Source organism: Chiloscyllium plagiosum, unplaced genomic scaffold, assembly GCF_037043375.1.
Source record: "Chiloscyllium plagiosum isolate Xiang-an unplaced genomic scaffold, Cpla_swu_hap1 HiC_scaffold_16, whole genome shotgun sequence".
Taxonomy (NCBI): domain Eukaryota; kingdom Metazoa; phylum Chordata; class Chondrichthyes; order Orectolobiformes; family Hemiscylliidae; genus Chiloscyllium; species Chiloscyllium plagiosum.
The window spans coordinates 14652227-14673970 of record NW_028270154.1 but is presented as its reverse complement, the minus strand read 5'-3'; the positions used below and the strand labels follow the sequence as shown (position 1 = coordinate 14673970).

At 40.5% G+C, this 21744-nt stretch overlaps 1 protein-coding gene across 4 annotated transcripts in view; it reads right to left on the bottom strand.

Annotated features, from left to right (window-relative positions):
- The window catches only part of hmmr (hyaluronan-mediated motility receptor (RHAMM)), a 60372-nt gene that overhangs the window by 25534 nt on the left and 13094 nt on the right, over nt 1-21744 (bottom strand). For 2 of the 4 annotated variants that reach the window (XM_087995146.1, XM_087995147.1), the window contains exons 2-10: nt 19665-19763; nt 18695-18777; nt 17670-17789; nt 17168-17233; nt 15523-15711; nt 11591-11677; nt 6425-6536; nt 6111-6176; nt 3397-3470 (exon numbers count right to left, since the gene is read on the bottom strand). In XM_087995146.1, coding sequence (XP_087851272.1) covers nt 3397-3470; nt 6111-6176; nt 6425-6536; nt 11591-11677; nt 15523-15711; nt 17168-17233; nt 17670-17789; nt 18695-18777; nt 19665-19763 — 896 coding nt within the window. The remainder of the gene's footprint in view (nt 1-3396; nt 3471-6110; nt 6177-6424; nt 6537-11590; nt 11678-15522; nt 15712-17167; nt 17234-17669; nt 17790-18694; nt 18778-19664; nt 19764-21744) is intronic. The other 2 variants (XM_043703153.2, XM_087995148.1) reach the window with 2 other exon arrangements.

Below are 21744 nucleotides of genomic sequence, written 5' to 3'. Positions count from 1 at the left end.
CTTCAGTAAGGCGTGCAACAAGGTTCCCCATGGGAGACTGATTAGCAAGGTTAGATCTTCCTGAAGAAGGGCTTATGCCCGAAACATCGATTCTCCTGTTCCCTGGATGCTGCCTGACCTGCTGCGCTTTTCCAGCAACACATTTCCAGCTCTGATCTCCAGCATTTGCAGACCTCACTTTCTCCTCATAGATCTCATGGAATACAGGGAGAACTAGCCATTTGGATACAGAACTGGCTCAAAGGTAGAAGACAGAGGTTGGTGGTGGAGGGTTGTTTTTCAGACCGGAGACCTGTGACTAGTGGAGTGCCACAAGGATCCGGTGCTGGGTCCTCTACTTTTTGTCATTACATAAATGATTTGGATGCGAGCATAAGAGGTACAATTAGGTTTGCAGGTGACACCAAAACTGAGGTGTAGTGGACAGCGAAGAAGGTAACCTCAGATTACAACAGGATCTTGACCAGATGGGCTAATGGGCAGAGAAGTGGCAGATGGAGTTTAATTCAGATAAATGCGAGGTGCTGCATTTTGGGAAAGCAAATCTTAAGGACACAGTACTTCAGTATCTAGCAGGACGTATACACTTAATGGTAAGGTCCTAGGGGGTGTTGCTGAACAAAGAGACCTTGGAGTGCAGGTTCATAGCTCCTTGAAAGTGGAGTCACAGTTAGATAGGATAGTGAAGAAGGCTTTCCCTTATTGGTCAGAATATTGAGTACAGGAGTTGGGAGGTCATGTTGCGGCTATACAGGCCATTGGTTAGGCCACTGGTGGAATATTGCATGCAATTCTGGTCTCCTTCCTATCGGAAAGATATTATGAAACTTGAAAGGGTTCAGAAAGATTTACAAGGATGTTGGCAGGGTTGGAGGATTTGAGCTATAGAGAGAGTCTGAACAGGCTGGGGCTGTTTTCCCTGGAGCGTCGAATGCTGAGGGGTGACCTCAAAGGTTTACAAAATTATGAGGGGCATGGATAAGGTAAATAGGCAGTCTTTTTCCTGGGGTTGGGGAGACCAGAACTAGAGGGCATAGGTTTAGGGTGAGGGGAAAAAGATATAAAAGAGACCTAAGGAGCAACGTTTTCACACAGAGGGTGGTACGGGTATGGAATGGGCTGCCAGAGGAAGTGGAGGAGGCTGGTACAAATGAAACATTTCAGAGGCATTTGGATGGGTATATGAATAGGAAGGGTTGGAGGGATATGGGCCGGGTGCTGGCAGGTGGGACTAGATTTGGTTGGGATATCTGGTCGGAATGGACGGGTTGGACCAAAGGGTCTGTTTCCATGCTGTACATCTCTATGACTCTATGATTCCAACTACGCTATCACTATCCTCTAAGGGTAGGACGCAAAAGGGCCTTCAAGGTCTAATGTGGGTGAGGAAAATCACTTACTAATCTAACTGGAAGTAGCACTAAGTATTAACTGCACATGAGCATCTAATTACACATTATGCTGAAATGACAGATGTTGTTACAAGATTTGAAAAGGAGCAAATGTTAAGTCTCGCTGCTTCAAGATCCTCAGCTGCTCTGTGCACAAGACTGCATAATATCATAAAGAGATGCTTATGGCATACTCCAATACTAAAACTCTTTCAGACCAATATTTAACAGAAACTAAAACAAAAAGCCACCAGCACAGGCACTTTCACCAAGTCCTGAAGACTTGTGCTCCAGAACAGGCCTTACCCCGAGCCAAGCTGTTCCGGTACAACTGCAAAACTGGTATCTACTCAGCAATATGGAAAATATTCCAGGTTCATCCTGCCCAAAAATTGCAGGATAATCTGTTCAGGTATACACCCCGATTGGCCTGCATTCAATCAACAACGTAATCGCAAGGAATCATCATCAGTATTATGAAGCAGCACTTGCTCACCAATAATCCACTCACTGACACACTGTTTCGACTCCACCAGGGAACGCCTGAACTTATTACAAGCTTGGTCCACAGGTGGACAAACAAATCCAAATGGGAACAGTGTGACTGCCCTTGACATCGAGGCTTGACAAATTATGGTATCAGGGAAAAATTAGAGTCAATGCAATTCAAGGAATAAAAAACACTCCACTGGTTGCAGTCATACCTAGCCCAAAAGGATGATAGTTATGTTGGTTAGAGTTCAATCACCCGAGTCCCGGAATAGCACTGCAGAGTTCCTCAGGGTAGTGTCCCGGGCCCAATCACTTTCAGGTAATTCATTGATATTCAAACGAGAAAGTCAGAAAGGCAGATATTCACTGACAGTTGCACAATAGTCAACCCTATTTACGACTTGCCAGATACTGAAGCACTGTGTCCCTATGCAGCAAGATGTATATAACATCTAGGCTTGGACTGATAAGTGGCAAGTAACATTCATGGCACACAAGTACCAGGCAATGACCAAATCCAGCGAGACAGAATCTAATCACCTCTTCTTCACACTTAACGGTAGTATTAGTGATGAATATTGCACTGGAGTATCAACATCCTGGAATTTTCCTTAACCAGGTGCAGAACTAGACTAGTAGTACTACATAAATACTATAGCTAAAATAGCAGGTCAGAGACTTTAAATGTTGCAGAGAGTAACTCACCTCCTAACTCCACAAAACGTACTCAAAGGTGTAAATCAGGAGTATGCTGCAATAATCTTCACTTGTTTGGATTAGTGTAGTTCTAACGACATTTCCAGACATTTAACACCATCAAAGACAAAGCAGCCAGCTGGACTGGAAACTTTCAACATTTCCCTCCACTCCAACAGTGGTTATAGCAATGTGTACAAAATTACAAGATACAGTGCAGTAAGATCAACAGCGCCTTCCAACCTCTTAACTTCTGGAACATCTCTTCCTAAAGCATTGTGGATGTACTTGCACCAGATAGACTGTAGCCGTACAAGGGGGCAGCTTAGCACCACCTTCTCAATTATGGATAGACATTAAATGCTGGCCTGGCCATCCACACCCATTAACAATAAAAATGGAAAGCAACAAGTAAATATCAAATGATTATCTTTTGTAGATTTTGAAAAACAAATGGGTGACTCCCTTGCAGCTTAACAAATACAGAGATCGAATATTTGAACCACACAGCACAGTTAAGACCCAGATTCAATCCCTTGGCAATGTTATGCAAATTGTACACCAAGGCAAGACAACAAAGGGTTCAGACAGAATTGCCGCCCAGTGACCCCTACCGGAAGCACAATATTACAAACTGCATGCAGGATCATGCTTAATGCCATAGATGGCTGAATAATCTAACCTAAATCAAAAGGACATAAAGAGGTCAGATATGGATATTATCAGCAATCAGATCATCTGTCAACACAATCAGGACGCAAGGGAGAATGAGAAAGGTACAGTAAAAAGAAATTGATTGCTCTGTGCAAACAATTACCTGAACTTGTTCGTTGGCATTATCCAAGTAACCATGCAAGGCTTTATTCTCTCCACGCAACTCCTCGGTGAGAGCTGGTTAATTGTAAAAAATCCTGTTAATATAATCTTTTATTGAATAGGAAGAAACAATTTACCCACTTATGCCATGAACGAAGACAAGTCGATTACTCTCTCCTTGATAAACATTAAAATAACTACTTTCTTTTTCTAACCCACAATTTTACTGACACATGACTTTTACTAATACCCAGGTAGAAATAAGACTTACCGCATGTGTTGCTGGGCAGGGTGAGATTAGGCAGAAAAGCAGCGAAAGAGAGAAAGCAATTTTCAGGCAACTCAGTGCGAATAAACTTCATAGGTCAAAGTATTTATCATGGCAAAGTAATTGCAAGGAGACAAAGGAAAAAGTATCCAGCACCCCAAATGGCCGCCCTCCACCAATTCAATTCACTGCATGTGACAAAAGGAACAGCTTGAAGGCACTGGATACTATGTGCCCTGACAAAATTTCAACAAAAGTACAGAAAGCTTGCCCTTCAGAACGTCATGTCACCCCAGATAAGCTGTTTTAGTACAATACTAATTATATTTACCAAATGTGAAAAATTGCCCATTTCATCCTGTACATAAATCTAACACAAACAATCCAACACGGCCAATTACTGCCTCAACTTTCTGCTCCCATTCATCAGTAAAGTGATGGAAAGGACCAATCAGTACTTGCTCAGCAATAACCTGCTCACACTGATGCCCAATTTGGATTCACTCAGCTGCAAAAGAGCTGTATACCAGAAGAGGGGAGTGATTGCCCTCGACATTAAGGCAGCATTTAACCGAGTTTGACAAGATGGAGCCATAGCAAAACTACAAGGGGATTGCTTTTAAGCTGGGGGAGAAATAAATACTGAATCCACATTTATGGGAAGTGTAATTAGATAAAAATAGTTTGGCTGCACTAAGAGAAACCCGTGCAGAACAAAACTGGAGGATGCGGGAAAAACTAATGAACATGGGGGAAGCTGTTTATACTTTGAAATTGTTAACTTCCATGTCAAGTCCCAAAGGCTGCAAGTTAGCTACATGAACAACAAGATGTTCCTTAGCTACTACATCAATGATCTCCTGTCTACCATGAAGTCAGAAGGGAGGTTGTTCACTGACGACTACACAATGTTCAGCATCATTTGCAACTCCACAAATACTGAAGCAGTCCATGTTCAAATTTAATTAGACCGTGGGCAATATCGAGGCTTGGACTGAAATTGCCAAAGGTCAACCTTCAACAAGAGGGAATCCAATCATCACCACATGGCATCAATGGCATTACCATTGCCAAATCCTATTATCAACTTCTTGGAGGTTACCATCAATCCAAGAACTGAACTCTATCTGCCATATATAGATCGTTCTGTTAAAATGCATGTTTTGTTAATGCGAATTCACTATAGCACGTTCGGTGAATTGTGGACACAGTTTCTATGGCGCAAATTTTTAAAGCGTGTATTGGTTATAATGCAATTCTGGCCCATTAGTTTAAATGGTGCCGCTATTACACGATTTTCTTATAACATGCGATTGCACGAGAAAGGAACTACAGGGTTACAGCAGAACTGACTGTAAATACTATGACTACAAGAGCAGGTGAGATGCTAGGAGCTCTAGCACATCATCAATTCTTGACAAGTGGTGTGATGCTAAAGTCACTGGACTAGTAATTCAGAAGGGCTTCCTGAAGAAGGGCTTATGCCCGAAACGTCGATTCTCCTGTTCCCTGGATGCTGCCTGACCTGCTGTGCTTTTCCAGCAACACATTTCCAGCTCTGATCTCCAGCATCTGCAGACCTCACTTTCTTCTAGTAATTCAGAATCCTTGGCTAATTTTCTCAGGTTATGGATTCAAATCCCACAACAGCAGACAGTGAAATTCAAATTCATTAAAAGAAAAGGAAGAGTCTGGAATTTTAAAAAAAGCTAGCCTAATGGCAACTATATAACACCTGTCATAAAAACATATCTGGTTCATTCATATCTTTTTATGAAAGGAAGTCTAGGTTTTTATCTGGTGTGGCCTACATTTGCCTCCAGACCCACAGCTATGAACGCAAATAAATTCTGGACCAGCCAGCCATGCCAACATTCCACAAACGAATGGAAAAACTCTCCAAAGCCTGTCCACCATTGATGATACCCATGCCTAGCGTGAGATGGAATACTTACAGGAATGCAGCTCCAACAACATTCCAGAAGCTTGACATAATTCAAGTAAAAGCAGCCAGCTTGATTGGCACCAACAATTCAGCTCTTTCACAGCTGACTCTCAATAGCAGCAGTGTACACTGTCGATACTTTCATCAAAGCTCTCTAAACAACAAACAATGACCAGTACTATCTAGGAGGACAAGGGCAGCAGACATTTGGGAACACCACAACCTCCAAGTTTGCATTTAAGTCACTCACCATCCTGACTTGGAAATATATTGCTATTCCTTCAGAGTCAGTGGGTCAAAATTCTGGAACTCCCTCCCTAACAGCACCATGATTATACCTATTCCAAATTGATTGCAGCAGTTCACCACCACCTTTTCCAAGACAAAAAGGGACAGGTGATAAATGCTAGCCCATCCAGCAACACCCACAACCCACTGAATGAATAAACAATATTCTCTGTAAACAAGAATGGTTAAACCAGTAAATTGTCTTGAGTATTACCATGAAATCGATCCATTTCTACCTCCAGGCTTTCGTTATGGGCTTTAGCTTCCTGATGCATCTCCTCTGTTGGAATAATGAAGAGAGTGCAGTTTATTCCAATCTCAGGTAGACATGATGAACAATTGAAAATACAAATTGTAAGATTGCCAGAGTTCCATGGTTAACAGTTTGAAGCCTAAACTGCTATAAAATGCATACAATACAAAAGACCCTTACATCCAACAACAATATCATGATTTATAAACTTAAAGAAAAATCATCAAAATTTAGCTAGCTATTTCAATTTCAGCATTTTACTATTGAGAACATACCCAGTGATTCATTTCTTTCTTGCAATGCTGCAGCTGCAGCCTTAGAAGCTTCCAGATCAGCTTGCAGAAGTTTCACTTGACCTTCCAAACTAATCTGAAGATAGCTGATCTCCTAGAACATAGAATTTAATCAGATACAAAACAATACGGTAACATTCACAGGGATCACAGATAAAACATAGCCATGGCCAGCACTGAATTAGGAGAGGAATAGCATGCAAATGTATTTTGCAATTTTGTGATATTCATACACAAGTACAAATGGCGATACCGACTAGATACCAAGAAAGACTAAAGCAGCAAAAAATGTGTGAAGAGAATCAAATGTACATTTCCCTCAAAGTTACCTACCATTCTGACTTGGAACTATATTGCCATTCTTTCTCAACCACTGGGACAAAATCCTGAAAGGCTCTCCTGACATAACTGTGGCTATTCCTACACTTGAAACAACTGTACTGGTTGAAGAAAGCAGCATACCACCAAATTCTGAGGGGCTAATTGAATGGCCAATAAATGCTAGCTTAGCCAGTGATATCTACATTCCTTTATGAAGGAAACAGAAATCCAACAGTGAGCACTACCACTTAACCAACCTCAAAATTTAATTATCTTGGAGCAAATTTGGTTGAAAAATGCATACATTTGTTAAGTAGTTCTCAAAGAAATATTCAGATTTGGGGCAATAGATGACAAGCAGCATCCACACCATGCAAATGCCAGGTAATAACCATTTCCAACTGGAAAAAAAACTAACCATCATCCCCTGCAATTACTGGATCCCCCATTAATATCCCAGGGATTTCCATTGACTATAGATTGAACTGAATCAATCTACCAACCATGGAAGTTGGAAATTCTACACTGGGCAACTCACCTCCCAACATCCAAAAATATTTCTATTAAGAAAGATGTAAATGACACTTGCCAAAAGATTTATTACTGTTTAAATAATTATTCTAAACTCTCACCCTAATTCCTAGATCAAGTTACTGAAATACCAGGATATTTTACACCACCCATTGCAGTCATGCAAAAAGACAATCGCATGCCATTAATTCATTAAACAAAAGATATTACAAGCAGTATGATCAACTATTAGATTAAAAGAAATAGAAAACAATGAAAAATATTGGAAATGAAGGCACAAACAAAGTGTGTGAATATTTTATATATGAGCTTTAAGGACAAGTGAAATAAATGCTCCATAATATCTGAGGTTAGCATTATATGCCCAGGTAAATCATACCTTCAGGATTTCCTGCTCCTGGGAAATTAGAAAACAAGTTTTACTAAGAAAGATTACAATGTTGGCATTATTTGCAAGATTTCAGTGTCCTGAGAGTGGAAAGAGATAGGAGAAAATACAGTCACTTTCCCAATGCCTCAGCTGGTTTATATCAGAAGGAGCTAACCACATAATCCAGAAAAAATTCAAGCTAAACCACCCTTACTCATAGAACAGTACAGCACAGAACAGGCCCTTCAGCCCACGATGTTGTGCCGACCATTGATCCTCATGTATGCACCCTCAAATTTCTGTGACCATATGTATGTCCAGGAGTCTCTTAAATGTCCCCAATGACCCTGCCTCCACAACTGCTGCTGGCAACGCATTCCATGCTCTCACAACTCTCTGTATAAAGAAACCGCCTCTGACATCCCCTCTATACTTTCCTCCAACCAGCTTAAAATTATGACCCCTCGTGTTAGTCATTTCTACCCTGGGAAATAGTCTCTGGCTATCGACTCTATCTATGCCTCTCATTACCTTGTATACCTCAATTAGGTCCCCTCTTCTCCTCCTTTTCTCCAATGAAAAAAGTCTGAGCTCAGTCAACCTTTCCTTATAAGGCAAGTCCTCCAGTCCAGGCAGCATCCTGGTAAACATCCTCTGAACCCGCTCCAAAGCATCCACATCTTTCTTATTGTTGTGGTTCTGTTCGCCGAGCTGGAAATTTTTGTTGCAAACGTTTCGTCCCCTGTCTAGGTGACATCCTCAGTGCTTGGGAGCCTCCTGTGAAGCGCTTCCTGTAGTGTACAAAATCCCATGCAAGCACTGCACAAAACACTATATAGGACAAACAGGAAGACAGCTAACGATCCGCATTCATGAACATCAACTAGCCACGATACGTCACGACCAGCTATCCTTAGTAGCCACACACGCAGACGACAAGCAACATGAATTCGACTGGGACAACACTACCATTATAGAGCAAGCCAAACAAAGAACAGCCAGGGAATTCCTAGAAGCATGGCACTCATCCACAAACTCCATCAACAAATACATCGACCTGGACCCAATATACCGGCCACTACAGCGGACAGCTGAAACTGACAACCGGAAGCGGCAGGGACAGGCCACTATAAATGCCGGAGGAAACACCACAGAAGCGCTTCACAGGAGGCTCCCAAGCACTGAGGATGTCACCTAGACAGGGGACGAAACGTTTGCAACAAAAATTTCCAGCTCGGCGAACAGAACCACAACAACGAGCACCCGAGCTACAAATCTTCACCCAAACTTTGAACATCTTTCTTATAACAGGGCGACCAGAACTGGACGCAGTATTCCAAGTGCGGTCTAACCAAAGTTTTATAGAGCTGCAACAAGATCTCACAACTCTTAAACTCAATACCCCTGTTAATGAAAGCCAAAACACCATATGCTTTCTTAACAACCCTGTCCACTTGGGTGGCCATTTTAAGGGATCTATGTACCTGCACCCCAAGATCCCTCTGTTCCTCCACACTACCAAGAATCCTATCCTTAATCTTGTACTCAGCTTTCAAATTCGACCTTCCAAAATGCATCACTTTGCATTTATCCAGATTGAACTCCATCTGCCACCTCTCAGCCCATCTCTGCATCCTGTCAATGTCCCGCTGCAGCCTACAACAGCTCTCTATACTGTCAACGACACCTCCAACCTTTGTGTCATCTGCAAACTTGCTGACCCATCCTTCAATCCCCTCATCCAAGTCATTAATAAAATACAAACAATAGAGGCCCAAGGACAGAGCCCTGTGGAACACCACTCACCACAGACTTCCAGGCAGAATATTTTCCTTCTACTACCACTCGCTGTCTTCTGTTGGCCAGCCAATTCTGTATCCAGACAGCTATGTTCCCCTGAATCCCATTCCTCCTGACCTTCTGAACGAGCCTACCATGGGGAACCTTGTCAAATGCCTTGCTAAAGTCCATATACACCACATCCACAGCTTGACCCTCATCAACCTTTCTAGTCACATCCTCAAAGAACTCGATAAGGTTTGTGAGGCATGACCTGCCCCTCACAAAGCCGTGTTAACTGCATTTAATCAAGCCATGCTCTTCCAGATGGTCATAAATCCTATCCCTCAGAATCCTTTCTAACACCTTGCAGACGTGAGACTTACTGGTCTATTACAATTTAGGGATTGGTGTTACAATTTTCATTCACACACCATCAGTGTGTGCCCTTGAATACTTAATGCAGTGGTGAGGGCAATGTTTAGGTGGTGTAGGAGTGCATGAATGTAAAAGAGGAAAAAAAAGACACAGAGACAGATGGCGGAAGAGAGAGAGTGAGAGAGAGAGAGAGAATGAAAGCAAGAAAGAAAGAGAAAGGAGGAGAAGTAGGTTGTCTCTACAACTCTGTGTGAACAAAGGGCAAAATTGGTTTCATTAGCTAATTGTGCTACTTAGCATTTTTTTTTACACCTTATCTTTATTGATAAACTTCTTAAAAAATAGTTAATTTATTACTTTGACTGTTTCCCTGCTCAGGTGAGACTTGAACTCAGGGATCTGAGAGGCTCACTCAGAAAATTAGCATGCTTTCTCCATACTCCAACTTCTATTTCTCAATTTAATGTTTCATGTGGTGTCAGACTTTACCTTTGAAATTTGCTCATCCACCTTTAAAACGGGAACAAAAATGTGATTTCATCACCCAAAACAAAAATTGAGATTTACATACAACAAGCTAACCAAAGTCAATAAGTACCAACTGTAATAAGAAAACCAAAAATATAAGCCAATACTACAAAAGGATTCAATTATAAGAGGAAAGTTGACTTATTCCAATTAATTAGGACATTAGTAAGACTACACCTGGAGAATTATGTAGAGTTTTTCCTTCAACTGAGTGTACCTTTAGTATCTTACATGGATCCTGGAATGAAACGACTGGCCTCAAGTGGACAGCTTGAGTGGATCAGGTTCAGCATTGACAGATGACATTAAAAATGTCTCAGGGGTTGGTTACGACAGATGATGGAAGGATGTTCCTTTCTGCCAGCTGGGGTGCCTAATATTAGTGAGTCACAGTCTAAGACTGAAAAAGGGCCAGTATTTAAGACTGAGGTGAAAAGAAATTGCTTCATTAAAAAGGATGTGACCTTGGCATTCTCTCTCCCATAGATGCTTAGTTGTTGAGGAGGTTCAAGGCATATGATAAAACTTAAGGGATGAAAAAAGTGGAGATATAGCACAAGGTCTAGTTGATTCTTCAGCTGGATGACAGGATAGGTTTTAAAATGGAACGAATTGTCTATTGTGGCTTTTATTTATTTTGCTTGTATGTAAAACAACTTAGGGGCCTGTGTACTTGCAGAAGTCACGAAAACTAGTGCTCACTTACTAAAATAATCTAAAATTCTAACAGAATGTCACTACCTCAAAGAGCTGGAATATGAATAGATAATTTATTCTCAAACTTGCAGCATTAAATTATATACATTTTACAAAGAAATACAGGATGTGACTTTACTACCAGATTAACTTCCTTGACAATGGTCCTGTCATCTAGCAAGAGTGGAAGATATTCGACCTTAACACATTCTACAATGAACAGCATAGATTCACAGACAGTAGCCTCGTCCAGAAGATAGTCCGTTAGCATCTCATGTCTGTTCTTCCATTCAATGACAACCAAAGCTGATCTATACCTCAACTCCAACTACATACATAGCTCCAAACTTTTCCAGGAACCTTCCCTACTAAAAAATCACTCAGATCTTCAAGGGACTCCAAATGGCAGCAGTTTTTTTTAAAAAAACAGGCCAAGCAGATGGTCGTGGTGGTGGGTTGGCAAGGACGACAATGAAGTTCAGAAGTTTGCCACATATAATAAGACTGCATCATCCCACAAACCAATTTAGTCAAGCTTCAAATACCTTGTCCTTGGCATCAGTTTTATTCTTTACTTCAATCAATTCCAAGCACAGAGCATTAATTTTCTTCTTAGTACAATCATCAGAAAACTGAAGGAAACAAAAAACAAATATTATACTCAGAGCACTAATACAGTTTGTTCTTTCACGAGTTTTGAAAGATTTGTAGCTCAGGTTGAGGTTCAGGATGCACGTTTGCTCACTGAGCTGGAAGTATTGTCACCATACAAGGTAACATCAGTGAGCCTCCAAGTGCTGGAGTTATGTCCCACTTTCTATTTGTGTGTTTAGGTTTCTTTGGGTTGGTGATGTCATTTCCAGTTGTTCTTCTCAGAGAGTGGTAGATGGGATTTTTAAAAATGATGGGCTATATGAAATGAGTGATATTGTATTCTTATGATACCATTCTTATTTAATATGGCATTCTGCACCAAAGTCAGTGCAAGTACCCATTCATGGAGGGCATACTTAACTTGCAGTATTTAAAGAAAAAAAAATCAACCTGAAATATTAATTTTCTCCATTCCGAGATGCTGCTTGACCTGCAGTATTTCCAGCATTTACAGCCCTATAAACATTCCCAAATCAATTTGTTCTAATAAGATAAAATAAAATATATTATGTAATAAATAACAAAAATCCAAAATTAAAATAAACAGATCTGAATGTTACATTGCACATTTAAAAAAACTCTCTCCACTGTTGTCCAGTTCAATGGGACACCAATCAAATAATTTCATTGTTATCTAATTGTAGTCAGATTATCTCTTGTAATCCAAAAATGTTCAGTTGCTTGACCAATGACTTTCCCTAAATGTCAGAACTGGGAATGTTCACTGACAATTACACAATATTCAGCAGCATTCGTAACTTCTCAGGTATTGAAGCAATTCATGCTCAAATTCAGCAAGATCTCAATATCCAGATTTAGACTAAGTACTGGCAAATAACAATCATGTCACACAAGTGCCAGGCAATGACCACCTCCAATAAAAAAGAATCCAACTTTTGCCCCTTGACATTCAATTACATTACCATTGCTCAAATCTCCCATCATAAATCAACCTCTAAAAAGAAATTGACCAGAAACTAGACTAGCCATAAATACAAGAGGATAACAGCCAAGGATTCTGCAGTGGAAATGTCACCTCCTGACTCCCCAAAGTCTGTCCACTATCAACATGGCATAAATCAGGAGGATACTGTCCATTTAGGAGCATATGAACATGCATTGGTCATTCAGCCCCTTAAGCTTGTTCCAACATTCAATGAAATCATGATGGAGCTGTGGCTTACTCCACATGCTTACCTCTGGCCCATATTCCTATAACATTTCTTCACAAAAAAAATCTCAGATCTAAAATGAACAACTAGTCCATCATTTAGCACTCTACCATCCTGCACCTGTGTGGCACGATTTAGCTGGATGAGTGCAGTCCCAACAACAGAAGCTTGAAACCAACTTCTTAAATTAGCACCATATCCACAAACATTCACTTGCTTCAGCACTGATATTCAATAGCAGTGTGGACCATCCATAAGATGCACTACAGAAATTTACAAAAGGTTCTTTAAAAAGCACATTCTAAACTCACCACAAAGAACAAGGGCAGCAAATACATGGGAACAACCAACACCTGCAAGTTCCATCCAAGGCACTCACTGTCCTGACTTAGAATGAGATCACTGTTCTTTTGGTGTCACTGTGTCAAAATACTGGAATTTGCCTCCCTAATGGCATTGTGGGTCTATTTACAGCAAATGGACTGCAGCAGTTCAAGGCAATTCACCACCTTATCAAACACAACCACCGAGTCCAACCAACGATGACCACATCCCACGAGTGAATAACAAAATTGAAAAAACAAACAAACAATCTTACTGTACTGGACAAACATCAAAAACAGGGCCAAACCAAAGCTCAAATTTCCTTTATGCAGTAAAAGTTGAGAAGCATGATTGAACTACCAAGAATATAATGAAAGCAACTAGTATACCACATATATCTCTTCAGTCACATCAAGAGCAAAAATTTAAAAGGATAAGGATTGATTGTAGTATAGGATTGAGTTATTTTCAATCGATTAATGTTAACTTGATCAAGCAAGTTAGGAATTATACTGTATTCTGTTTGAGTAAGGTCAACAAAACAGCTTCAGTGGTACCATTTTAGCTTACCTATGGAATTTGTAAGCTAAACAGCATAAACAATTATAAAAAAGGCAACCTAATAAAATGATTGAATGAGGAGACAGCAGGAAATGATGTTATTAAAATTAGCATTACTTTTAAAGAAACCAAACAGGAATTGGGCATGCATTGCTTAGCTAGTCCAATGATGTGGAGATGTAAGTGTTGAACTGGAGTGGACAAGGTCAGAAGTCACATGACACCAGATTATAGTCCAACAGGTTTATTTGAAATCAGGGGCTTTCAGATTGTGTGATTTCAAATAAACCTGTTGGACTTCTGACCTTAACTAGTCCAAGATTGACTATGAATTGTTCGTAATCAACTAGGAGAAAGTGAGCACTGCAGTTACTGGAGATCAGAGTCGAAGAGTGTGATGCTGGAAAAGCACAGCTGGTCAAGCAGCATCCCAGGAGCAAGAGAACCCACCAACTCCCAAAGGTACCTGTACTACACCTCCTCCCACTCTGCCTCCTGTAAAAAACGTTATCCCTTATTCCCAATTCCTCCACCTCCACCACACCTGCTTCCAGAAGGACCAATTCCACCACAGAACACACCGGATGGCCTCTTTCTTCAAAGGTCATAAATTTCCCTCCCACGTGGCAATGATGCCCTCAAGTGTATCTCATCTACTTCCTCCACCTCCGCCCTCAAACCCCACCCGTCCAATCGCAACAAGGACAAAAACCTTCCACCTCACCAACCTCTGCATACATTGCATTATCCTCTCCAGTTTCCACTACCTACAAACAGGCTTGACCATCAAGAATATATTTCCCTCCCCACCCCTATTTGCATTCCATAAAGACGATTCCCTCAGTGACTCCCTTGTTAGGTCCATGCCCTCCCACCAACCCACCTTCCCCTCCCGACACCTTCTCCTGCCACTGCAAGAATGGGAAACCTGCATCCATACCTATCCCCTCACCACCATCCAAGGCCCCAAAGGAGCCTTCCACATCTGTCAGATTTCCCTGCACTTCCACACACATTATCTACTGTATTCATTGCTCCTGATGTGGTCTCCTCTACATTGGGGAAACAGGACGTCTACTTACAAAATGCTTCAGAGAACATCTCCAGGATACATGCACCAAACAACCCCACTGACCTGTGGCCAAATACTTGAACCACTGCCACTGCAACCTTCCAAAGCGGCACTGCCCTCTTGACCTGGCCACCTTCCTTTCCAGCTATCTGCTCCACCCTTCTCTCCAACCAATCACCTTCATCATCTATCTAACACATTCTCAGCTTCCCCACCCACTGCCCCACCCTTTCCCATTTATCTCACAGCCCCCTTGGGCCACTCCCTCATTACTGATGAAGGGCTTATGTTCAAAACGTCGATTCTTCTGCTTCTCGGGTGCTGCCTGGCCAGCTATGCTTTTCCAGCACCACACTCTTTGACATCAATTGCTCATACACTAAGCCAATAAGAGTTTAGGATGTCTTTGATCAAAGTTACTTGACAACAATGTGGATAGAAAGTAAACAGCTGCTTTTATTAAGCATCATTTCCTTTGCACTTGTTATGGTAAACTTAAACACTATAATCTTGCAAGATCATATTTGTATCTGGACTAACTCTTGTAACGAAGGACTAGTAAACATTAGATTGGCTCTTTTAAAGTTAGTCTGTAATTTTAATTGATTTAGAATGAAGATAAATGTACCCAAAGTCTTAAACCAGATAATTAGTAGTGTATTCTTAGTCAAGTGCAGATATACTTAACCAATACCTTTGTTTTGAGTAACTCATTGGCTTTGTGGAGATCAGCAAGTTGTCTTTCTAGAGAAGCAATATTTGATGCCAGGGATGTTTTTTCTCTCATAACTGCAGTAAGTTTACTTTCGATCTTCTTCAGCTCCTCTTCTAAGGTCTGAAGTCTTTTGTCCTGTTCTCCACGCTGTTGCAGCAGGCAACGGATCTACAATTGTATATTAATTTTATGTAAATATTTTCCAATATGAAAGGACATTATATAAATGTTAGTCTTCACTAATGCACTTCACTGCATTTCAGAAAATATTTTTCTACATTTATCATGTACAGATTACAAATGCTCTATCATTGGCTGAAGATATTAAAGACTGAAGGACCAAAGGATAGAAAGGATCTGATGATAATTACAGGAATTTCATACATTGTACTTACTGAATGAAAATTTAATTTTTGAATTAACCATGTCAATGCAGAGGCCCAAGGTCCAAACCTTTTGGAAGAGGGGATCAAAGTAAAGTGAGGGAAGAAAAATATCCTAATACTACAACTGGCATGAGCGAAGGTAGTATTGTGAATGGGTTGATCTAGTTTAGAATAAATTGAAACTCCTTAGTCAGGCTTTTTTCCAACATGAGGGAAACTAAATATCGCCCCATCACATTCAAAGTCATTGCAATCACCTACCAATATCCATTTACAACTGAACGGAACCAACATCTAAGTATTGTAGCTACAAGATCTGATTGGAGGCAAAGAATTTTGCAGCAGGCATACTCATTTTAACTTCAAAAGGCCTGTCTACCACCTGTAAGAAACAAATCAGGGTTAAGATGGAACACTTTCCACTTGTCTGAAACGGTACAGCTCCAACAATCCTCAAAGGCTAACACCATCCAGATCAAAGCAATCCACCTTGACTAATTAGCAAGCACACCTGCAAGTTCCCTTCAAAGCCAAATATCACTCAGACATGAAGCTATATCTCAGTTCCTTAGTGTTGCTGGATCAAACGTTAGTACTTAACAACACTTGGGTATACCTACACCACAATGACTGTGACAGTTTCAGGAAGCAGCTCACTACCAGCTCCTCAAGGTCAACTAGGGATGGGCAATAAATGTTGGTCTTGCCAGCAATGCTGAAGTCCTTTTTTTTTATAAAAAGAACCTTTATCTGTGGCAAGATCAACTGTGATGGCATCACTCCACCAACTTGAGAAGCACTTGAATACCAGCCTCATTTCTTTCCTCACCCCCAGATGAGCACCCACAGCTTTTACCTCCTTGGCCAAAAAGGTAAATAATTCCATTCAGAGAGAACAACTGGCCCTGGAAAACTGTGAAACCCTCTAACTCAGTATCAATTGCTTAGACAGCCTCAATCTTTTCTATCCTTGATTAGCACAAAATCTCACCCTTATTCTATGCATCTGTGTTGTTAACCTTTCACCTCTTTCCTGCTTTATCTGAATGTAGCATGCGATCCCTGTGTAACATAAGAGGTTTATTTCCCCCCTGTCTAGTATTGCTATGATATTAACTGTGGGGAATCATCTGAAAGATCAAGGAACTCCATTATTTTTGCTGCTACTATTCCCATTTCTGAGTTTTACTTTTTACATAATAGCAAAAATAGATGCCAGTTTTTTTTTGTCTACTTGCCTCTTGCTCCAACATTTTCTGCTTTTTAAGCTCCAAAGCAGAAGTAGCATCCTTCTGGGCATTGTTCTAAAGGCAATTCAGACAAGAAACACTCCCATTAAAAATCAACAAAATGTCACATTTAAGAATAATATGAACAGGCACGTCTATAGAAATTGCTTCGTTGTGGCACAAAATGCTGTCATTACCAGCAATCTTCAGCTTGTAAGTGAATTGTGGAAATCAAATTTGTTATGATTCTGAGGTCTGAATTTGATTACAGTAAACAACAGGAGCCTCAGATCAGCCAAGACTAACAATTTGTGCCACGGAAAAAAAAAGAGTCATTCTCTCAAATGGATTTTAAAATATTTGAAACTAAGATGCAGGACTTTACAGAGAGCAGGCCAATATTCTGACAGTATTCTCGCCTGGAACAGGTACAGAATTATTTTGTGCGTTACAGACCACTACAAGTTACATTACTAAACCTTTGGCTTTCAAGAAAATAAATAATTTTCACCATAGCGAGTTTTGAGAAGATTTGTAACTCAGGTTGAAGTTTTGGGTGTAGGTTTGCTCGCTGAGCAGGAAGAAAGACATGCACGAGAATTCCTAGAAGTATGGTATTCCAACCAGAACTCTATCAACAAACACATCGAGTTAGATTCCATCTACTACCCCGAAAAAAGGAACAGAAAGTGACACTGCCACAGGAAATAATATCACCAACCCAAAGAAACCCAAACATAAATAGAAAGCAGGAATTTTCAGCATTGCTTCGCCTGAGGCCCACTGAAGATGTTACCTAGTAGGGTAACGAAACGTCTGGAAATGAACCTTCCTGCTCAGCGAGCAAACCTACATCCAATTTTCACCATCTTTGATAACCCAGTGATATTTATTCAGTGCCAATCTAACTAGCTGTTAACTGTTGGTACAGGTTTACTTCCCTTTTACTATATCTGTTCTGAGTTACTTGACTCGCTGAGCCAAAATAAATAAGAACGAACCAATTAAGAGCTCCTATGGACAGCAAACTCTCTTTAAATTTCTTTATCATAGGTGTAACCCATACAGCCTGCTCCACAATTCAATAAGAACATAGCAGAATCTGTTCATTTTTCTGTACAGTTTCTTTCCAAGGTCGTATTGTTACTAGTTTTCTAGTCTGGATTTAAGGGACTACTTTTTCACTAGCATAGATTGTCAAGGGCACAAATTAGTAGTACTGGCCTGCACTGACCAATGAACACCTGTGCACAGTGAGAATCAGCTCCACAAGCCAAAATTCATCAAGCCAGCAGAGATGGAGTTACTGATGATGCACACTCCCCAATATAAGCACCTTTAGTACCAGCAAATATGTAAAGCATTTAATAGCAAAAGCGACAATCATTTTTAAAACATGTTCGTCTTGTCTACAATTATTACATAAACCTAATCATATCTACAAGTGTCAAACAGTACTAGAGTTGAAATCTACTCCATTCAGAACCAAATAATTTTTAAAAATGCATTTTAAGTAATTTAACTAGTTTTACTAACTGCTCCAAAGTTGAGATTCTTCCGTGAACTTGGTGATATTAGACCCTTCTCAGTTTCAACAACTACCTGAGGGTTTCCTGTATCTGAAAGAAAAAATATTACTGGAGGAATAATGCATTGCACATCTACTGTATCAGCAAGTTTTGGCAACATAGACTACAAAAATATTTTTTCATTTTAACAATTGTCAACAATTTATCACTCATTCCTCACCCCCAGTATACTCAGCTGCCTACCATGGACTGAATAGGGAGGACACACCTCAACTCTCACATCAGTCCAGCTCACACATCACAGTTCCATACTTGTCTCGACACCAACCTGACCACTGATAAATCTAAACGCCCTTAAAAAAATGTAAGAAAGCAAAGGAAATCTATTAGCAGCTTATCTGTGATAATCAATACTTGTTAATTATACCAATTGCTTTGGCATGGTAAATCAACATCACTGCTATGGTATTCATACAGAATACATATCAGGTTGCATTCCTACTTTAAATTACTACATACATTTCTGGAATTGCAGAATTCTATATAGTACTCTGCAATTATTTTGAATATAGTTGCAGTTATTAAGAATCACCATAACAGCAGCTTGTGAAATGAAAATCATTTAGATTCACCCATGGTCAAAACATCATAGTTGACATTGAAATGAAAATATACAGAGATACAGAGCGTGCTGTATCACATACTTGATTAGAAGCTTTCTGCTGAAGTGATTGCTGTCATTAAGTAGTGATTTTTGTAGTGATTTAGGTATTTGTATTTGATTTAGGCTAGCTATAAACAAGGTTCTATTTCCACTATGTGTTTATCACCTATCTTAGTTGGATAATTCCAGCTATCATTAACACCCCACTGTTCCTATGTTTAAGGGAGCAAGTTTCAAATTTTAAGTGATTACGGAACAATGACCACTCCCCTACATCAGAAAAAGCCTTATCTCTCAGAAAAAGTACACCTACCTTTTTGCTTTTTAAATCTGTGCGCTTTTTCAAAAGATACAGGACCCTTGGAACCCTCCACCTCTTTAATATCATAATGACCTGGTGCAGGGGCACAGCCTAAAACAGGAAAGCAATTCAACAATGACAGAAATGAGTGCGTTTTTACAACTGTAAAGTAATTTAAAGTCAGCACTATTATAGCACAGAAATATTTTCATTTTTAAACAAGACAGATTAGACTACAGATGAAGTGTTGCCTGCAGCACCAGTCACAGGATTATAGGTCACAGACCTATATGTGATGCCATATGTGATGAAATCCTCCTGTTGTATCCATGTACTCAGCACAACAGAACTCACAGTTGTTAGCTGGTGTTTATGTTCACTTCTACCCAGCCACAGCAGTAGCACTTATTGCGAGGTTTTAAACAGGTCAGGAACATATACAAAAAAAAGGCAGGAGGAAAAACCATCACATCAGACTTTAAAAAAGTACAGCTTATAGGAGAAAGAGAGACAAACTCCATTGCAGCTGTGTGGCAGTTAGCTGTACTTCTGGGAAGGCAGCCAAACAACAGATTCTGTGTATAGGAGCAGCTGAATAGCTCAGGTGCTACCAGGGCTAAGGAATCTGAAGCAGTTGTAAGCAGGTTAGCTGTTAGTTCAAGAGACAAAAACCAAAGGTCAGCAAACTGTGAGACAGAGACAGAAACAGAAACAGAGAGATGTCTACTCCATGTTAGTAGTGCTTATTTCTAACTGTACTGCAGGGAATACGTCAAGTTGGGGACCCAGCAGTTATATAGCTCTGTGTAGCTTGGGTTCAGTGAAGTCCTAAAGAGAGCAAAATCCCACGCAAGCATGAGGTGTAATTGCTGATTGGGGAGCTGAACTACACGGAGTCTGTTTAGGAAACTCAGGCAAATGCTGGTGATTAGATTAGATTAGATTACAGTGTGGAAACAGGCCCTTCGGCCCAACAAGTCCACACCGACCCGCCAAAGCGAGGTTTTAAACAGGTGATAAGTTGGAGTTGTGCTGGAGGACCGATTTGAAACAAAAGAAATCATGAACTCAGGACAGGAGAATGATCAATAGGAGCAGTCTTTGAGGCAGCCACGACAGAATGGTTCTTGAGACAGAATTTCAGGCCAGATCAGTTTTGATCACACTGGCAATTTGATGTGTGTGGGGGGGGGGGGGTGTCACCACAATTCATTTACATCTCTTTTACCACATATTAATTATGGGTATTAAGAACTAAATTCGGTGTGTGTTACAGATGGTATGTCTTTGCTCACTTGTGTAATAACATTGTTATTCGTTCATAACCATGGAATCTTGTGGTTTTGTTCTCTTAGGAAGTCCCCAGCATGTCAGCCTTTGTAAAGTTTTAACAGAAAGGTTATTGGTTCCTAACTAGATCATAACAATTTGATGTCTCAACCAGGATCATAAAATTGGCAGTTAGGTTTAGGATCATGACATGATTTGGGGGCTGTCCCAGGCTCATAAGATAAAAGGAATTTATACAATGTACATCAAATGCTGTCACCCGTCTCCTGGTCACAATCCCATGCACTGTGCCAAATAAATTAACTACTCATCCCTTGTACTTCCAGAAGACACCAGCCAAGTGCTACTATTTTTGGCAAATGGCCAGAAAATATTGTTGTGCGCAAGTACTAAGTAAAAATCAACTCCAAAATAATCCCCAACTGTCTCTGCCTGTAAGAGTTCCACCTATTTATCTTTTAGACTATGGACTGAAAATGAGAAAACATGCACACTGCTTTAAAATGGCAGAAATGTCCAATGAGTTATTTGCAGCTTTGGAAAAACAGGGGAAGCAGACCGATACATGTGCTACAACGTTACTTTTAGGAACACTAGATAAAGCAGTGCTAACAATGTGTTCAAGGCAACTCTGCCCAGACAGTCAATCGTTTGGTTGATTTTTCAATTGACATAATTTATGATTGATAAATTATGTGAGCGCGCGAGAGAGAGAGAGAGGGGGGGGGGGCGAGAGAGTGAGAGGGGGGGGGGGCGAGAGAGGGGGGGGGCGAGAGAGGGGGGGGGCGAGAGAGTGAGAGGG